The following is a 16,567-nucleotide window of genomic DNA, read 5'->3' as shown; positions in this document are numbered from 1 at the left end:
GATCTTGGAACTTGACTGGTTGGTTTATCGATGGATATGCTAAATTCGTCGGTTCAAATTGACGGTGAACTGGAGGAACATGGTAGTCTGATTCTTGGTGTCTGATTGGTATTCGTTTCGGAGACGTTTCAACCTCGCGTTGAAAAGGCACATTGAATGATTTTACGTTTTGGATTTGGTCGCATTCGAAGTTCTGTCTGCGGATGGATTCTTCGATGGTTCTCTTGTTGTTTAGTTTCTCTTGTCGTATTTGATCGTAGTACTGATTGATGTACTCGATTTGTTTGTCTTTATCGGTGTATTGGGAACGTTGCATTTCTGGGGAGAGTTTCACTGGTGATTTCAAAGCGATGAATTTTCACGTTAATTTACGATCGATATGTCAAACTGACTCGGACTCGTGCGGATATTAATTTTCTATGGAAATTTTCTTTTCGCAGGTGTGTTTGAATAAATTGGAGGATCTGCAATTGGCCATGGTGATCGCTCGATTGTACGAAGGTGAACGTGATCCAACTCCGCCTAGTTTGAAAAGGCTGCTATATGAGGTAAGATTCGAAATAGCTGTGATTTTTGGATTTTTTGAAACTCGTGTGTCTGATGAAAATACGTTCAAATGTTCGTAGGAAATCCTCGGTTGTGATAGTAACGGCGATAAACCACGTCCTGTTATGGCTCATCCTGATCCATTCCTGCGTTCGATGGCTCTCTGGGTGCTACGTGATTATACAGGTAGTTTAAATACCCTTCTGCAGACAAACGTGGGAACCATGCATGCTCAATATTCGGATGAAGATAAACCGGATTCCGCCAGTAAGTTTGAACTCGATGTCAATTACTGATTTATGCATTTGGCGAGTATCTAGAGCTAATTTGAATTTTTTTCTTCTTCTTCGCAGCCAATCCAAACGTGTTCAATTTCTACGTTTACCTCAGAACCCATCCTTTACTCATACGTCATTATTTGGCATCTGGAATCCAAGACAAAAAGAAAGCTCTAGTTGTTTTATCCGGATTCAGTTACAGTACCGATTCCAAAACTAAATGTACTGCTGACCGTCAAGTAAGCTGAAAATCAAATTGTCGGTGAATTGAAATGGCAGAATTTCTCTATGGATTATTTTCTTGCGTAGTTATTCTTGGAAGATACGATTACTCCTTTGGAAAGACAGTTATACTTTACTACCGCCCATGCTCATTTCAAAGCCGGATGCCCAGCTTTAGCCTTAGAAGTTTTATCCAAATTGCCCAGCAAGGTGCTAGATCCGAATGCAGAAGACACCAACAGTGAGTTTTTTTTCACATTTTTTATACCTAAGCTATCGGTAATTCGATTCGAGTGATTTTTAATAATTGAAAATTTAATTCGTGAGTAATTCAACTTAATCTAATGATATTTCGCCAGCATTCATGTTTGCAAAAATTTTTCTCGTGAGTCACCTCAAGAAATTTTGCGAAAAGTGGTGTAAAGAAATTATTGTATTGGCGAAAAATCATTTAGCGAGGTATTTTTCGTTTCGAAACAATGTTTTTCGTTAATGAACTTATTCTGACAAGTGATTCACAAATCATAACTGTCACTTTCAAACCGTCAAACTGTCAATTTGATCATTTTTCATCACAATCACATATTTTCTTTCTTTTGAAACATATGAATCAGCGATTTCAAACAGTTAAATGAGAAAGTTTTTCGTGGATGGTTGTCGTTTTACCAACAAGTGAAATTTGTAGACGATTTGTGTTTTCAAAGTGTTGAAGTTCTTGTTTCAATGATTCTTGGGGGTTGAAATGTTCGATTTTTTTTATTACCTGGAGAAGTTGATTCATTTTATCCTGCGGGTAGTATAATTTACATTCACGTGGCCTGGATGATTTCGATCGTAGCATGGAAATAGTCGAGTTGCTTGTGTATTACATATTTTGAATTCACTATAGTTGTTAGTAGTGATGAGAAATAGTTTACTACTGAAATAAGAAAAACTTGTGATGCCTAACTGTAAAAATGAAGGCAATTTTTATGGCTGAAAATTCAAAGGTTTGTCGTGTAAAATGGGCTATGACTTACAGCCCACTTTGATGGCATGCCTTTGGGCAATACATTCGGCCATGTGTGAAGGTATTGGTTAAGATCTCGAGTATCCAGGAATGTTATTAAACCACTTAGGAGGAAATTGAAAGGCAAATGGAATATTGGAAATTTTCTCGTGTCGTAATATTTGAATTACATTTTTGACTGGTCCGTAAGTTTCTCCTATTAGAGGCCTTTTAGGTAAATTAAAAATTACAATATACGTCTCGAACATCTTGATCTGGGTATTGATTCAATGGTGATAACTTTTTATGATAGATTTATGAAAACTGATGAGAGTTTTGAAAGCATGGAAAATATGAGAAAAATTACTTACGTTTGAATTGTTCTTCCACTTTCTTGGTCCTATTGTTTTAGGAACCTGTTCAATTCATTTACATATCTCAAAGTATCCGCGGATGATTAAAGGTACGTTCGCATTTTGCAAACATGGTGAAAACGTTCGTTTCTGGACTTAGTGGTAGATTGTCTCGAAGTAGCTACTAGCTAGGTCGATGAGAGAATTAATAATTCTAAATGTCAGTGGAAAAAATGGTCGATAAAATACATGTTTCCAATTTTTGCTCGAAACAACGAATTACATTTATAAAAGATGTCCAAAGAAAGGAAAGGTGCACTGACCTTTGGAAACAGAACAAATTTTAGCATCAAAAATTGTAAACGCATTTTGGGGGGGGGGGAAGGACTTAAACCACTTTGGAATAGAGCTCTTCAATTGATAAAAGGCCTGATTTTTGAAAAAAATTGCAAAAAAATTTGAGTTTTTTGATGAAATTTACAAAATTGTTAAAGTCTTATACTTTTTGCCAAAAATTGACAAAAATTTGCGCTTATTTGCAAAATTAAATAGTCTTGCTTTTTTTTTACCAAACATTGTAAAAAATCGCTCAAAAGTCACTCTTTTTTCAAAACATGGCGAAAAAGCCTCGCGTTCTCTACAAAAAGTGCACAGAATACAATTTTTTACCAATGTCCCCTAATTTGCTGTTATTTGCTAAAATTGTCAAATTATTACTTTTCGACAAAAATTCTCGCTTTGCAGCGAAATATTGTTGGATTCTCACTTTTTTTCGAAAGATTACCCGAAGTGTCGCTTTTTTTCCAAAAATTGTCAGAAAGTATCACTTTTTGCCAATACATAATTCCTTAAAAGTAGGTAGGTCTAGGTACTTACTGCTTTTACTAAAATTGGCAATGTTCTGCATTTTTCTAAAAATTATTTAAAATTTTTGTTTTTTCAAAAATTGGCGAAAATTTTGCCTTTTTTGCAAAATTAATGAAAATTTTTGTTTTTTTGCACAAAATCCCAAAAAGTCTCCCTTTAATTAAAAATTACCCTAAAGAGCTGTTTTTTGACAGAAATTGCTAAAAAAAATTTCTTTTGCTAAAATTGTCAACGTCTCGCTTTTATTGCCAATAATAATTGTTGCTTAATTTCAGAAATTGCCAACATTTTCATTTTATTGTCGAAAATTTACAAAAAAAGTCGCTTTCTCTTTTTTTTGGGGGGGGGGGTGGTGTAGGAGAGGGTAGGGGGTAGTTATTTATCTTTAGCTTAGGTTCACTTTTTTGGCTACTACATATAAAGTAACATTTTTCAGGAGAAAATTGGGTGCGAGCCTTGTGAATTAAATCGACAAATTCTGAACACAAATTGGATTTATTTTTTTTAAATTGTACAAAAATGTGGGTATGAATTGAATTGAATTGAATTGAACTAAAAGAGGAAGTTCACAGTTGGTGTTTTCGATTTTTAAAAGATGGAAATCGATGTATTGAAGCGAAGCAGCCCCCTTGACGTGGTAGAAATTCTGTATAACCGTCAGAAAAATACGTATTTTTGACAACATCTTTATGTCATTCATTTTCAAATTTTTAAAAACCTTTCTTTTGATCTTCTTCCAGTGCCCCAAAACATGTAAATATCTTGAAATTTTTGGATTTTCGAATTAAATCATGTTTTTGCCTCCCATTTTAATTCTGCCCAATTCAGTAATGATGAATTATCGAAAAATTCTGCTTATCGAATAATCAATTATTTTTCATTTGTACCTAGGTATTATAAAAAGGTCTAAAATCAACTTCTGGCAAAATACCTTTAAAACTTCCTGACGGATAATAGATCCCATATTTATCCTTCATACCTTCCAAAGTCTTCAGCTCTTCTTCCAGCAATTCCAAAATAAAAAGATTACGAAAATGAGATTTCCAGAATACTTTTCGAGTTTCGACAATGAAAAATACTTTTTTCGGAGTTGAGCATTTGATTGTAGCCAAACATAAATAGAATAATGATTGCCAAGATGCGTAGCAAGGTAGTCTGCAATAGTAGTAACGGTTTTCGGCCTTAATCGAAGATAAGTCTCCAGCATACGACGAGTCTGCTTTTTTAGCTGTTGCTACGCATAAACATATCTGTTTCAATTGTTCATCGGTTCTGGAAAATAGTACAGGGCTCCAGTCTATTTTGATAAAGTTTATGACTGTAATTAAGCCAGAAAGAAATCATTGAATTAAATTTTTTCCTATGAATGCTATGTACTTATATGGAAAATTTTTCGATAGTGTACTCACCTCCCATTCCAGACTCGTTGAGGTATCTTTGCTCGTATTTAACGTCGGCTGTGCTATTGGCATCACCTTCGAATTGAATTAAATCCTCCAACTCACATTCATTTGGACCGATTCGATTCTTACCTTTTGCATGGATGATGAAAATCGTAAAATAAATAATTCGGAAAATTTCTATGCTCATGATTGGTGAAGGAGGTAAACCACTATCCATCAATATACGAGTAATACCAGGTCTATCGTTGATTGAATGATTTTGAACGTTTTCTCCCTTCAAATTTTCAGCTGAAAGTTGACATCATTCATTTCTTAATGAACAAGTGGAATAAGTACATATGCTGGCGTGTAATTTGGATTTTTTGTTCTACATCGTGTCATTTTTTCAATGTCTGTTCACAAATTGAAATTTGAAAAGGTTCGAGTTGGCACCTACCGTTTTTTTTTTTTTTATTATTTAGAGGAATTTCTGAGTATGTTCGGTACGTCTGATCTCTATTGTTCGAATTTATTATTTTCAAATTGACAATTTTGGCCTTGTTTGTGTTTTTCGGACACCTGTTAGTCGAAGAAATTAACGCATACTTACCAATTTGTAATCCGCTTGTGAAATTAGAAACATTGTAAGTAGCTTGGATATTGGAAAAACCTGATTGGTTTTATAATTGGCGAGTTGCTTTTTGAAAACTCAAACTCATAGTTCGAAGTTGGTTTTTTCATTTTATTTTTTTTTGATGAAGTGTTGAGATGTAGTTTATTTAATGAATTTTATTCATTTTTAAAGAAATTTTCACTCTTCAGACAGAATATTTTTTGCTGTAGACAGACTTGTATTTTTGAACTAAATTTAGTGTTTTCCAATCAGAATATCGATTACTCTACAAGAAATGGAGATAGTTTTGAATGAAAATTGTTGAGAATTAGAAAATGACTAATTTTTGGTTTCTATTATTGCATTGTTTGCTTTAATGATTTATTGATTTTTCGTGAAATTTCGTTCATCTACCTATAACTTACTGAAGAAATAAGACCAGTGAATCAGAATTGCTTACTATCTACGTAGATGGGTTCTCCTTCATTTTTAATGAAGGCGCATGTGCATAGATCTCACATTTGCATCTTTGGGCAGTGTTTCGATTGAACTCTATTATTACTCGCATACTTAAACTTATTGAATTCTTTACTAAAATAGCTTTCCTCCTCCATTCAATTGGCTGGTAGGCACGAAGTCTTGCATTTGATAGTTCCAGTGCTCAGGTAACACATTCCTACCCTTTTGTCAGGTTGATATAGTTTGATTAATAAATCAAATATTACTTAGTTTTTCCTCAAATTGACAAAATTCAACTAACTGGAGAAAATATTACCTATTTCTTTTGAGTAGAACAAGGTTTTTTCTTCGTTTTACGACTGACCGATAAGTAAACAGACCTAAGCAACAAATATACCAAAACTGCTACTAATGTTATTGCGAAGTCGTGGAAAGAACTAGAGACACTCCTGTTTCGCTCAGGATTGCAAAATAAATTGAATAAAATTACTAAATGCTTATCAATAGATGCAAATTTTCTTTTTTTCAAGAAATTCTGCTGACGAAGCAGAAATTATTCTTGCTGAAATTAATTGGCAAATGATTAAACATTATTTTACACCTAATAAAAAGTAATGCTTCCAACGTTGTTGTGGACATTGTTGTTCATTTCATCAAAAAAACAAAACCACACTTTAAATTTTTTAAATCATCAGAATTGCCTATATATAATTAACTCGCCTTCTCGATGTAATGTCGACCTACATAGGATCATTTCCATCTAAATCCAGGACCACTTTTTAGGTTCTACGGTTTGAAAACACTTTATTTTCAAATATGTTGTGTTGATTATGACAAAACATTGAAAGATATCATTTTTTGAAACTGAGGCAATATTTTGACGTACAATGGTGCCAATTTCTTGGTCATTATTATCAATTTTTATAAATTTGAAAAATGTTGGTATACGTATTTTTGGCTGTTCTCGCCACTACTTGGTGATTTGAATATGAATTTAGCTTGCAGTTATTCACCTTTTTACCTTTTTTTTTTTCAATATCATCTTCCAAGTCTGTAACAGTCAATTCAAGAGATTCGCAAATTGGAACTGAAAAACCAGCAATTTACCTTATGGCGAAATTTTGACATCTTTTTCCCATACAAATTGGGCATTTTCTGATTCAAATGTTTACTCGTTTATACAATGCGCATGCGCACGATTTTTTTCAATGATTTTTTTTCAGCATGATTTAAATTGATTTTGAAACTTACTTATATGAATACTTGAACTTTCTTTTTTTCGAAAAATTCTACTAATGAAGCAGCTATATTTATCTTGATGAAATTAATTTGCACATAGCTAAACATTTTTTACACGTCTAATAAAAATTAAAGGTGTATGCTATGAGAAGAATAAATTAAATAATTATTAATGATTCATGCGTAAAATAGTTTTACAATTCCAACGTTGTTGTAGGCATTGTTGTTCATTTTATCAAAAAAACAACAACCACACTTCTTAAATTTTTTTAATTATCATCATAATTGCATATTATTACTCGCCTCCTCGACGTATTTTTTTAATCGCATGTGGGCTGGTAACATCTTTCTTGACTATTTCGGAACTGGAGAATGGTCTGGCGAATGAGATTTCAATGTTTTCATATTTTTAACAAAAATTCATAATCAAATCGGTCCTATTGCGAAGATGTGAATATCCAAAAAAATATTTACTTTCAAAAAACCGAAATGAAAAAAAAAATTGGGGAAAACATGAAGTTTTCAACTTACAAAAATATTCGTCAATTTTTGCTTTTTTCAGAAATAATTTTTCCTTCGTTTCTGTGTTTTTGAAAACAGTTTTTTTTTGGATCTCTCATTTTTCTAAAGAAATTTTGGAATCATTTTTGCAATGTGGTGATTCGAATATTATAAAGTGAATGTACAAAAATATGGCTCTAAATTTTGAGATTTCTTTCCTCAATTTCATCTCCGAGTCTCAAATGGTCAATTCAATAAATTCGCGACAGGAAATAACAATTTACCTATGTTTTAAATGAACTGTATTCTGTTTTTGAATGTTGTTTTTTTGGATTCTATGGTAAATTGCACATGCGCAAAGTTGTTGATTGTTTTGGGATTTTTGTGTAGAAAACTAGATTTTAAATTACACTTCAATATATTTGAGGGGGGAAAAAACTCAATGAATCCAGGGGCTCGCTCGTGACCCCCCCCCCCCCGACAGATTTATTATTTCATTATCAGTTTTGAATATTAATTTTCAAAATGCTTGAACTTCTACAAATGTAGGGTACGTTTTTTCTTAACGTTCCACCACTTGATGTGATTTTGAAGAAATTTCGATAATTTTTTCAAGTTTTTTAAAACAATTTTACTATATTTAATAAAGTACAGTTTTAATGACGTTGGTTTGTTGTTGTGGGTTCTATAAAAAAAACAACATCATACACAATGGATTTTTTAAAATTCCTCCATTTTCCGAAATGGATTTTACGCAAATTTTAATTTTCTAGCAACACGATGATTAGGTGAATCGTAAAAAAAAAGAAGGATTTTGACTAAATTCAGCAGAGACTTTCATTTTCAAGTTGTAGACACTGAGAAAATTTTTTTAGCTTCGAAGGTGCTCGTGGAAGAGAGATATGGGTTCTCAAAGAGAAAGCATTTTCGCTAAAATCATTGTTATTTCGCTTTAGCCCCTCCAGAACCTGTTTTGGACAATGACTCGACTCCAAAAAATAGTATTATTTGACATTTTTCGTCGATTTAGGCGATTGCCATCAAAATCCAAGACCACTTTTAGCGCTTGAAAATTTGCAAATCGCTTATTTTTGGTTAAATTCGTACTTTGAAAGTTTTTTCATCTCTAATATGTCGCATCGATTATGCCAAAAGGCCAAAACATCGAGAAAAACTGGCAAAAGTACCTGTTCTATATTTGAATGAGGGCCCCCTCAGCTGGAATTTTCACCATAAATGTAGGTTGGCAACATACAATAGCAATGCTTTGTTTATGGAATGTAGGACCACCAACCTACATTTTTGGTGAAGATTCCCTGAGGAGCCCGAATTCAAAAATGGAGACTCGGTATATCAGTTTTTTTGAAATTGGCACCACTGCGTTTCAAAACCTCTCGATATTTTGTCATAATCAATGCAAACATATTTGAGAAGAAGATATTTTCAAAGCTTGAATTCACCCCAAAATAAACGATTTACAAATTTTCAATCGCTCAGTAGAGCTCTGAAAGTAGTCTTGGATTTTGATGGAAATTACCTAGATCGACTTACTATTAGAATCTCAAACATCATATTTTAGAACTGGTTCATTTTTCCCAAAACAGGTTAGGTTGGGGCTCGAGCGAAAAATACACGATTTTTTTTAAAATCTCCTCTCTTTGAGGACCCATATTCGCCCTTCAGGAGCACGTGCGAAGCTCACCATTGAATTTGATTAAAATCCTGCGACTTCTTTTTCGCAATCCACTTGAATGGCGATTCGCAGTGCAATCTCCAAGTCTCGAATAATCAATTCAGCAAATTCGCAAATCGTGACTTGAGAAATAACAATTTACCTTGGAGAAATTTTTGAATTTTTTTCGAATACAAATCCTACATTTTCTGATTCGGATTCAGATGTTTTCGTTTAAATAAAGCACACGCGCATAATTATTTGAGAGTATCAACCTCGTCAAGTATTGACAGTTTTTTTTCTTAATTAAACATTTCTGGTTCAGATGTTTCTTTTGATGTAATACGCATGCGCAGTGTTCTTTCCAAAGCTCTTGTTTTCTATATCTTGTATGTACAATATATTCGACGTATTTTGGGTTTTTTTGGTAAATAGCACATGCGCAAAGTTCTTCATGGTTTTCTTCATCAATTTTATTTTTTTTTTTTCGCAAGTAAAAAATAATTTGTCGAAAATAGTTTAAGTAATATTTTATTACTAAAATTTTTAAAAACAATTTTCAAGATTTCTGAACCTTTGAAAACGTTTTACCATTTCGATGCATTTTGAAAAAATTTTGTCAAATTCTTGCCAAATTTTTCCTCATTAGACAATTTTTACAAAATACTTACCTACAATTTTATTTGAATTTTTAACTGAGGTAGCTTCAACTTACTGTATATTTTACATTATTTTATCTTCTGATTTTAATATCTATGTATCAAAATTTGGTGAACCATTTTACCGAATATTTTCCTTAAAAATGAGCACACAAGATACTTACTTAATTGACATTTCGTAAACAAAAATAAAACATATCAAAAAATTATATTTGTGGTAACCTTTAAAAATAATAATGAATTTAATCAACCGATAAATTATTAAACGTTCCTTCCAATTCTAATGGAGTCTCATTCGACGGAATCGACTTGACGTCTTTCATACGTAGATTTTCTTCTTGCACAAACCAGTCTCGATAAGATTGCAATTTCTCCAAATGTTCCTCTGCGAATTAAAAAATGATGTTTAATAGTTTGCTTCTAATATGTAGTATAGACTTTCAAACATATTAGGTATAAATACCTGTTAGTTCTTTAATAGATGGTGCTTCTCCGTTATAATCCGAGGGAATTGAAGACTTTGGTATCATTTCTTCTATTTTAGATATCTTATCTTCTGTACAAGTGGTTATCTGTGAAGAAAAATCGCGAATTATTATACAAAGTTGCGTTGATATGGCTCAGCATGTTGGTATAGTCGTATGTTTGAGAGAATTTATTTTCGATACCTTATTTAAGAGCTCTGATCGTATGAAAGGTCTGAGCAAGTAGAGAAGTTTCTCTGAGGCTGACGTTAGGTTCAATAAGTATACTTTTTCTATTATCACCGTCGAAGCTGTCTGTAAAAATATAAGTAATCCAATAAGTATTTATTACTACCTACTTATCTTTAAAAAAATGAGCATTGGACTTTGTAATTGTAAAGTTTGCAAATAGGTCCCACTCACTTGTACATAAGCTACTACTTGACGACCATTTGTGAACGAGCATCTCATCGCGTGACTAAAACTGAATCCTTTACCATCGAGTACCAAAGTATACCCAGGAACTGTGCCATTCTCCACCTGGTCGACATCCAAAACCATGTACATTACTTTGGTGGCGATGGTAGGGAAATAAAGTTGAGGATCTGTGTCGAGTAACTTTGACCAAAGTATTCGTCTGCCTAAATTGTCCTTACCGTGTATCACACTAGGGCTGCAGTTTCAAAAAAAAAATAATTGATAATAATTATAGATATTGAAAAAATTTTTTATAGGAGTTTGAGGACCCTTTTCTATTATTCACTTACGCTACATTGAAGGCTTTGATAATGCTCTCGTTCAGAGGATCCCTTTCAGCAAAATAGTGTCTGTATTGGGTTCTCATTTTGTAGTAAGTTTCTATGAGCTTTTTTGACTCGGCAAGATTGTAACGAGTTGCGTGAAGGAAAAGGATCACTTGGTTGTCTGAAACATGAGCGTTGAGATTATAGAAGATTTTTTTGTATTACGAGTGTTTAAAATTACTTAAGTAGGTAATTTAATGATGACTCCATTTTCTCCGAATAAATAGTTGTAAGTTTTTCTGAGTGAAACAACTTGATAATCTTTTTAAGAAAAAAATCAAATACCTAAAAAATTAAATTTTTCCCTCCCTCAAAAAAATTTAGATGATTTTTGTACACTTTACCCTAATTTGAGGGGGTTGGAATAATTTTAAAGTATGAATAAACTCGTAAAATAATCAAATAATATCTCAATTTTTTTTAAATTGAAAATTCTATGAGGCTTGAATACTTCTGTTGTATAATCTGATTTTTTTTTCTCAAATGGGTACCTACCTACTCGTATCATCTGGTTTACGCCTCATATGGAATTTTTCTTAAAAATAAATGAATAAGGTTACTTTAAAATTTTCAAAAATTGTTTGATTTTTGCAAAAATCAGATTCATTAGTCAATAGATGATTTTTCTCTTCAAATGTTGGCTTGAAAAATCACGTAAATAACTCCTTTTCCCTGCATAGGAAATTGTAGAATTTTCTGCATTAAACAAATATCGAAAATGATTCAAGTTGTAAATTCATCATAACCAAATTCATCTTATTCTTAGGTAAGTTATTGTCAAATGAAAAATGTTGGGGGTTCTCCCTACGTTAGAAATGTAATTTGATACTTTAGGATTAATTTTCAAAAAGAGCTCCCCCCCCCCCAAAGGCAGAATATATCAAAAACTTATTTATATTTTTTCGAGAAATATCTCTGAAATTGATAGAAAATTTCGCCCCAAAACCTGCACAAAAATCAAACATTTTCAGGCTTAAATTTCAGATAGTTATTATTTCAGTATTTTCGTGGTCATCTGGAAAAAAAACTTAGGTTTCAATATTTCAAACTCCGGACCTTTGAATGAATCAAAAAAATATGTACATATAATTTTCTTTTTGGACTTGCTGTGTTTCAAAGTCAAACCTTTTATGTTTGTACTCGTACTATTACCTGCGTTGAGTTTACTTCTCCCTTCCTCCCCTCCAATTCCAAGGAAATTGTTCATTCTGAACGCCCGATTGTCAGAAGTTAAGTGAAGAAACATGTAACTATAAATTTATTTTATACCATAGAAGTTTGCTCATATTTTGCTTTAGGGGACCCCCTCCCACTCTACTACTTGAGAATTTTTATGATTTTCTGAGTATAATTGGATAATTATTCAAATATTTAGTTTAAAAAAATGAACCCCATAAAAAGGAAGAAATTTTAGGTATTTTTTGTCCACTTTTTATCCTAATTTGAAAGGATTGGAATTATTTTCAACATAATCCAACATCTCAGATTTCCAAATCGTTTCTCAAAAATTATTTTTCTACTCGAATCAAATCAAATCTAATTCTCAAATGATTGGAAGGGTTGTTACGAATTTGAAATATTGATGAGCAAAACCTTATATTCAGCTCCTATTTTTTCTCATATGAAAATTGTAGGGGTTTTCTGCCCAATTTAAAATAATTAGATAAGTATGTAATTTATACACTTTGAATTTTGACGTAAAAAAATGGAATTGTTCGACTTTCTGTCCAAATACGAGGCAAGATATTAAAATTTTCAAGTATGAACTCGTAAAATAATCAAATAATAACTTAATTTTTTCCAAATTGAAAATTCTATGTAGGAGATTTCAGTACTTCTGTAATCCAATCTGACTGTTTTTTGTTTTTTTTTGTTTTTTGGATTGTTATCATTAAAAGTTTACGTCTCATATGGAATTTTTCTGAGAAATGAATGAATAGGGTTATTGTAAAATTATCAAAAAGGATGTTTTTCAAAAATTATAGGTTTGTTGGCATACTAACTTATGCCCAGCTGGCCATGTTGCTAAGGCGACGTAGAGTAAAACAAAGGGAGAACGGTAGAACTGACGAATGCTTTGCCCATCTGTATGGAGAGTTATTTTCGTTAAATCCCCCCCCCCCCCATTTACAATTCAGAGGAAATTATTCAATCCAAACTCCTGATTGCTTGAATCTTTCTAGGTACCATCGAAGTTTTCTCATCTTTTGCTGCTAGTGACCCCTTCCCCTTCTCCTCCTTGAATTTTTTTTCTTTTCGTGTATCGATCTCTGAACTTTATCATGTGTTTGACCTTCCATTTTCCCTTTCTTCTTTGCGAAATTGGAAAAAAAATTCTCCACTTGGACATTTTTATTTACCTATTGCTGGTTCGAAAAATATCTCATCTCTCTTCGTAAAGAGGAGAAAAGAAAAGGGAATTATTAGAACGATGACATTTGAAAAAAAAATATTTGTTCTCTGAAGTTATGTACTTTTCTGATACACGTGAAGCTAATTTTTTTAAATGAAATTCTATTTATTCGCTTTGGCTTTTATTTTTCTTCCTATCACGTTGATTACTTGGATACGACGACTACATATTTGCAATAAAAATAAACCAAACGATGTGAATAATCGTGAAAGCGAAATTTTCTCGTAAAACTGATATAATCGCATCATTGCCATAATAAAACAAAATGATAAAGGATAAACTTATCCGGTTGGAATTTAGCCATATCACGATGATGCAAATGCGTAGATTGTCGGCAATATTTCGAAAAATAATTTGAAAAAATAATAAATCTCTATTTTGCTATTCATTGTTTACTTGAAAATAGCAGCATCGTGAGACGTTGGCTCGCAACGTTATAAAAAAAAATTCATCTTAGGAACAAAAAAAAATGAAAGGATTGAGATAAATGAACGATATTTATTTTTTACGATCGACGATGTATCACTCTATGAAGAATTCACCATTTACCTGAGATTTTTGGCAGCTGAGATTGGGACCGAATCCACGTCTGAATCTCATCGATATGCTGCATCTTCAGTTGAGTATTTCTGATTAGCTCATCTTGGACGGAAATTTTCCACGCTTTTTCTACCTCTTGCTGCATTATGATGTAACACACTCACCACAGACGCGAATCGAACTCGAAATTTGATAAATTAACACTCACTTAATCATCGGCAACGATGAGAACAAATTAGCAAAAAATTATTAACAAAGTATGTGCGTGTGTTTGGTTTTTTTTTTAGGAAAAAAAAAAGTAAAAGTACAATACTGGTGCGTTGCCCTTGGTACTGGGCAGTTAGTTGATATTCTCTTATTCTGATTCTGTGTGAAGTGACGCTGACGCCTATTTAGTCGATGGGAAAACTGGTTTAGTAAATATTCCAGTTTTGTTGCATCGCGACGCGGTTCGGCTTCGGCCACACTTGTAAGTAGGGAATGTGTTAGTGGGACTCTGAACGACGATCGTGGCGTGGACCTGGACTATTGAATGTCATCGAGTTGTGTTTATACGAAATATACGTACTCTACTCTACTCTATGTTGTGGTACAAGAAAAATATAATTACTACGCAGCTGCGCCATGTATCTATTCATGTACGAGTACTAGTTTTGTAATCACTCGCACCGTAATCACAGTCGCGATTACGTATGCTGATTAGATTACGAGTGGGTTAGGTTTAGAAGGAGGTTACCTTGATCCTTGATTGGAAACAGGGTTCCGAAAATTTCCACAGTGGCACCTGCATTCTGCATTTGCACTCGATGAGAATCTGGAATTTTTTTGAGGGGGAGGTGCGCCGAATTCCTAAAGTGTGTGGAATGACTGCTTTAAAATTCGAGAATTTTTGCTCGTGGGATGCTTTTTAGCCAAAACAACCAAACAATGCTGATTTTTGACTCAATTGCCAACAAATTTCTATTTTTTGCCTCAAGATCCAAAAAATATTAATTTTTGTCTGAGCTGTCTAAAAACTTCTGTTTTACACCGAAGTTTGCCAAAAAATTTCTTTTTATGTCAAAATTGTTAGAAACCCTAATTTTTGGTTGAAATTGTTGAATAGTGGCCTTCCTATACACTCATTTTTGTCAAAATTATCAAAAAGTCCTGTTTTTTGTTCAAATTGACGAAAAAGATCTCATTTTTTGCAAAAAATTGCCCAAAATTCTCATTCTGCCAAAAAATGTGAGTTTTTTTCCAAAATTTTCAAAAAGGTTGTCAAAATTGTCAAAAACTTTTGTTTTTTGCTAAAATTGCCAGAAAGTCTTTTTTTCTGCCCAAACTACCTTAAAAAGCCCCTTTTTTGCTAAAATTGCCAATTTTGCTTTTTTTTGTCTCCTGAATCAAAAACTTCTGTTATTTTTCATCAATTTTTTTGTTTTCATTTTTTCTAAGTTTTTTTGAAAATGGAATGATTTTGACTCAACTCCGATCAAAGTTTTCAAAAACAACACAAAATTGTGAGAAAAAAGAATTGATGAAATTAACAGAAAAATAACGAAAATGGTTTGAAAACCAATGCAAAATTATGTAAAAAATAAATATTGTAAAACGTCATTAAAATTAAGTAAAATTGTGAAAAAAGTACCAAAAAAATCGTGATAATTTGATTAAATTGACCATTAAAGAATCGCTGATTACAAAAAAAAAAAAAAAAAAAAAAAACAAAAACAAAATAAGAGACGTAAAATTTTATCAAAGTTTGCGAAGAATGACATTTTCCCAAAATACTTGAAGATTTTCCAAAATCAACAGAAAATGAGCAAAAATGGTGTACGAATTGTTGAAAATTATGCAGAAATTGGTAAAATCTCATCGAAATTGAAAAGATTATAATCATAGATAAAGTATAAAAAAAGCGAGGTGAATTAAAAAAATTAGTGTGATTGAAAATCGCTGACAAAAATCAAAAAATAAGTGTACTGCAAAACTTGTACACAATATTGAAAAATTCTCCAAAATTGACATAAAAGTATTAGCAAAAATTCCATGAAAATTGTTTTGAAACGGTTTAAATTGCATAAAATGATAGAAGAATAAAAATTCCCAGTGTTTGTCATAAAAATCTCTGAAAAAGAAAAAAATTAAAGATTTTATATAAGTGTTTTAAGATTTTATTCCATTTTGACAAATTTGCAGAAAATGTCAAGAAAATCACTTAAAATCATAAAAAACGCAATTCTCTGTTCGCCGAAACAGCATGTGATCATTTATGAAGGGGGGGGGGGGAATTAAGTTTTGACCATTTTATGAAATGTTAAATTTTAATAAAATCGAGTGATTTTTGATGAATTTATTTATATTAAATTTGGCATAATTGAAAAAAATATGAGCTAAAAATGTTCAACAAATTTTCAAAGATACCTATTAATTGGAAAATTCCCATCCTAACATGAATACTGAGTAGCCTTCAGCTCAAATTGAAGGACTTCGCTGAATCTTAGTCAAAATCCATCGACATTTTTTTCTTCATGATCTACCTCGAAGTGCTCATAAGACGTATGTCTAGATACATAATAAATACTT

At 32.3% G+C, this 16,567-nt stretch overlaps 2 protein-coding genes and 1 long non-coding RNA gene across 6 annotated transcripts in view; 1 reads left to right on the top strand and 2 right to left on the bottom strand.

Annotated features, from left to right (window-relative positions):
- Rbcn-3A (Rabconnectin-3A) overlaps positions 1-16,567 on the top strand; it is a 67,338-nt gene that overhangs the window by 13,019 nt on the left and 37,752 nt on the right. For all 4 annotated transcript variants that reach the window (XM_065367449.1, XM_065367450.1, XM_065367446.1 and 1 more), the window contains exons 31-34: positions 441-548; positions 627-813; positions 900-1,063; positions 1,134-1,287. In XM_065367449.1, coding sequence (XP_065223521.1) covers positions 441-548; positions 627-813; positions 900-1,063; positions 1,134-1,287 — 613 coding nt within the window. The remainder of the gene's footprint in view (positions 1-440; positions 549-626; positions 814-899; positions 1,064-1,133; positions 1,288-16,567) is intronic.
- On the bottom strand, positions 3,697-5,133 carry LOC135847753 (uncharacterized). Its single transcript, XR_010559226.1, has 2 exons — positions 4,664-5,133; positions 3,697-4,572 (listed from the first exon to the last, which is right to left on the bottom strand). It is a non-coding gene; the product is annotated as an uncharacterized LOC135847753 (long non-coding RNA).
- LOC135847750 (retinol-binding protein pinta-like) lies at positions 9,969-14,589 on the bottom strand. Its single transcript, XM_065367451.1, has 6 exons — positions 14,009-14,589; positions 11,011-11,167; positions 10,667-10,916; positions 10,448-10,558; positions 10,243-10,351; positions 9,969-10,164 (listed from the first exon to the last, which is right to left on the bottom strand). The coding sequence occupies exons 1-6, from the start codon at positions 14,142-14,144 to the stop codon at positions 10,022-10,024; spliced, it is 906 nt and encodes a 301-aa protein (XP_065223523.1). The 5' UTR covers positions 14,145-14,589; the 3' UTR covers positions 9,969-10,021.

The sequence above is a fragment of the Planococcus citri genome, chromosome 5 (genome assembly GCF_950023065.1).
Source record: "Planococcus citri chromosome 5, ihPlaCitr1.1, whole genome shotgun sequence".
Lineage (NCBI taxonomy): Eukaryota > Metazoa > Arthropoda > Insecta > Hemiptera > Pseudococcidae > Planococcus > Planococcus citri.
Note: the sequence above shows the minus strand (reverse complement) of the source record. Positions and strands in the feature narration are given on the sequence as shown.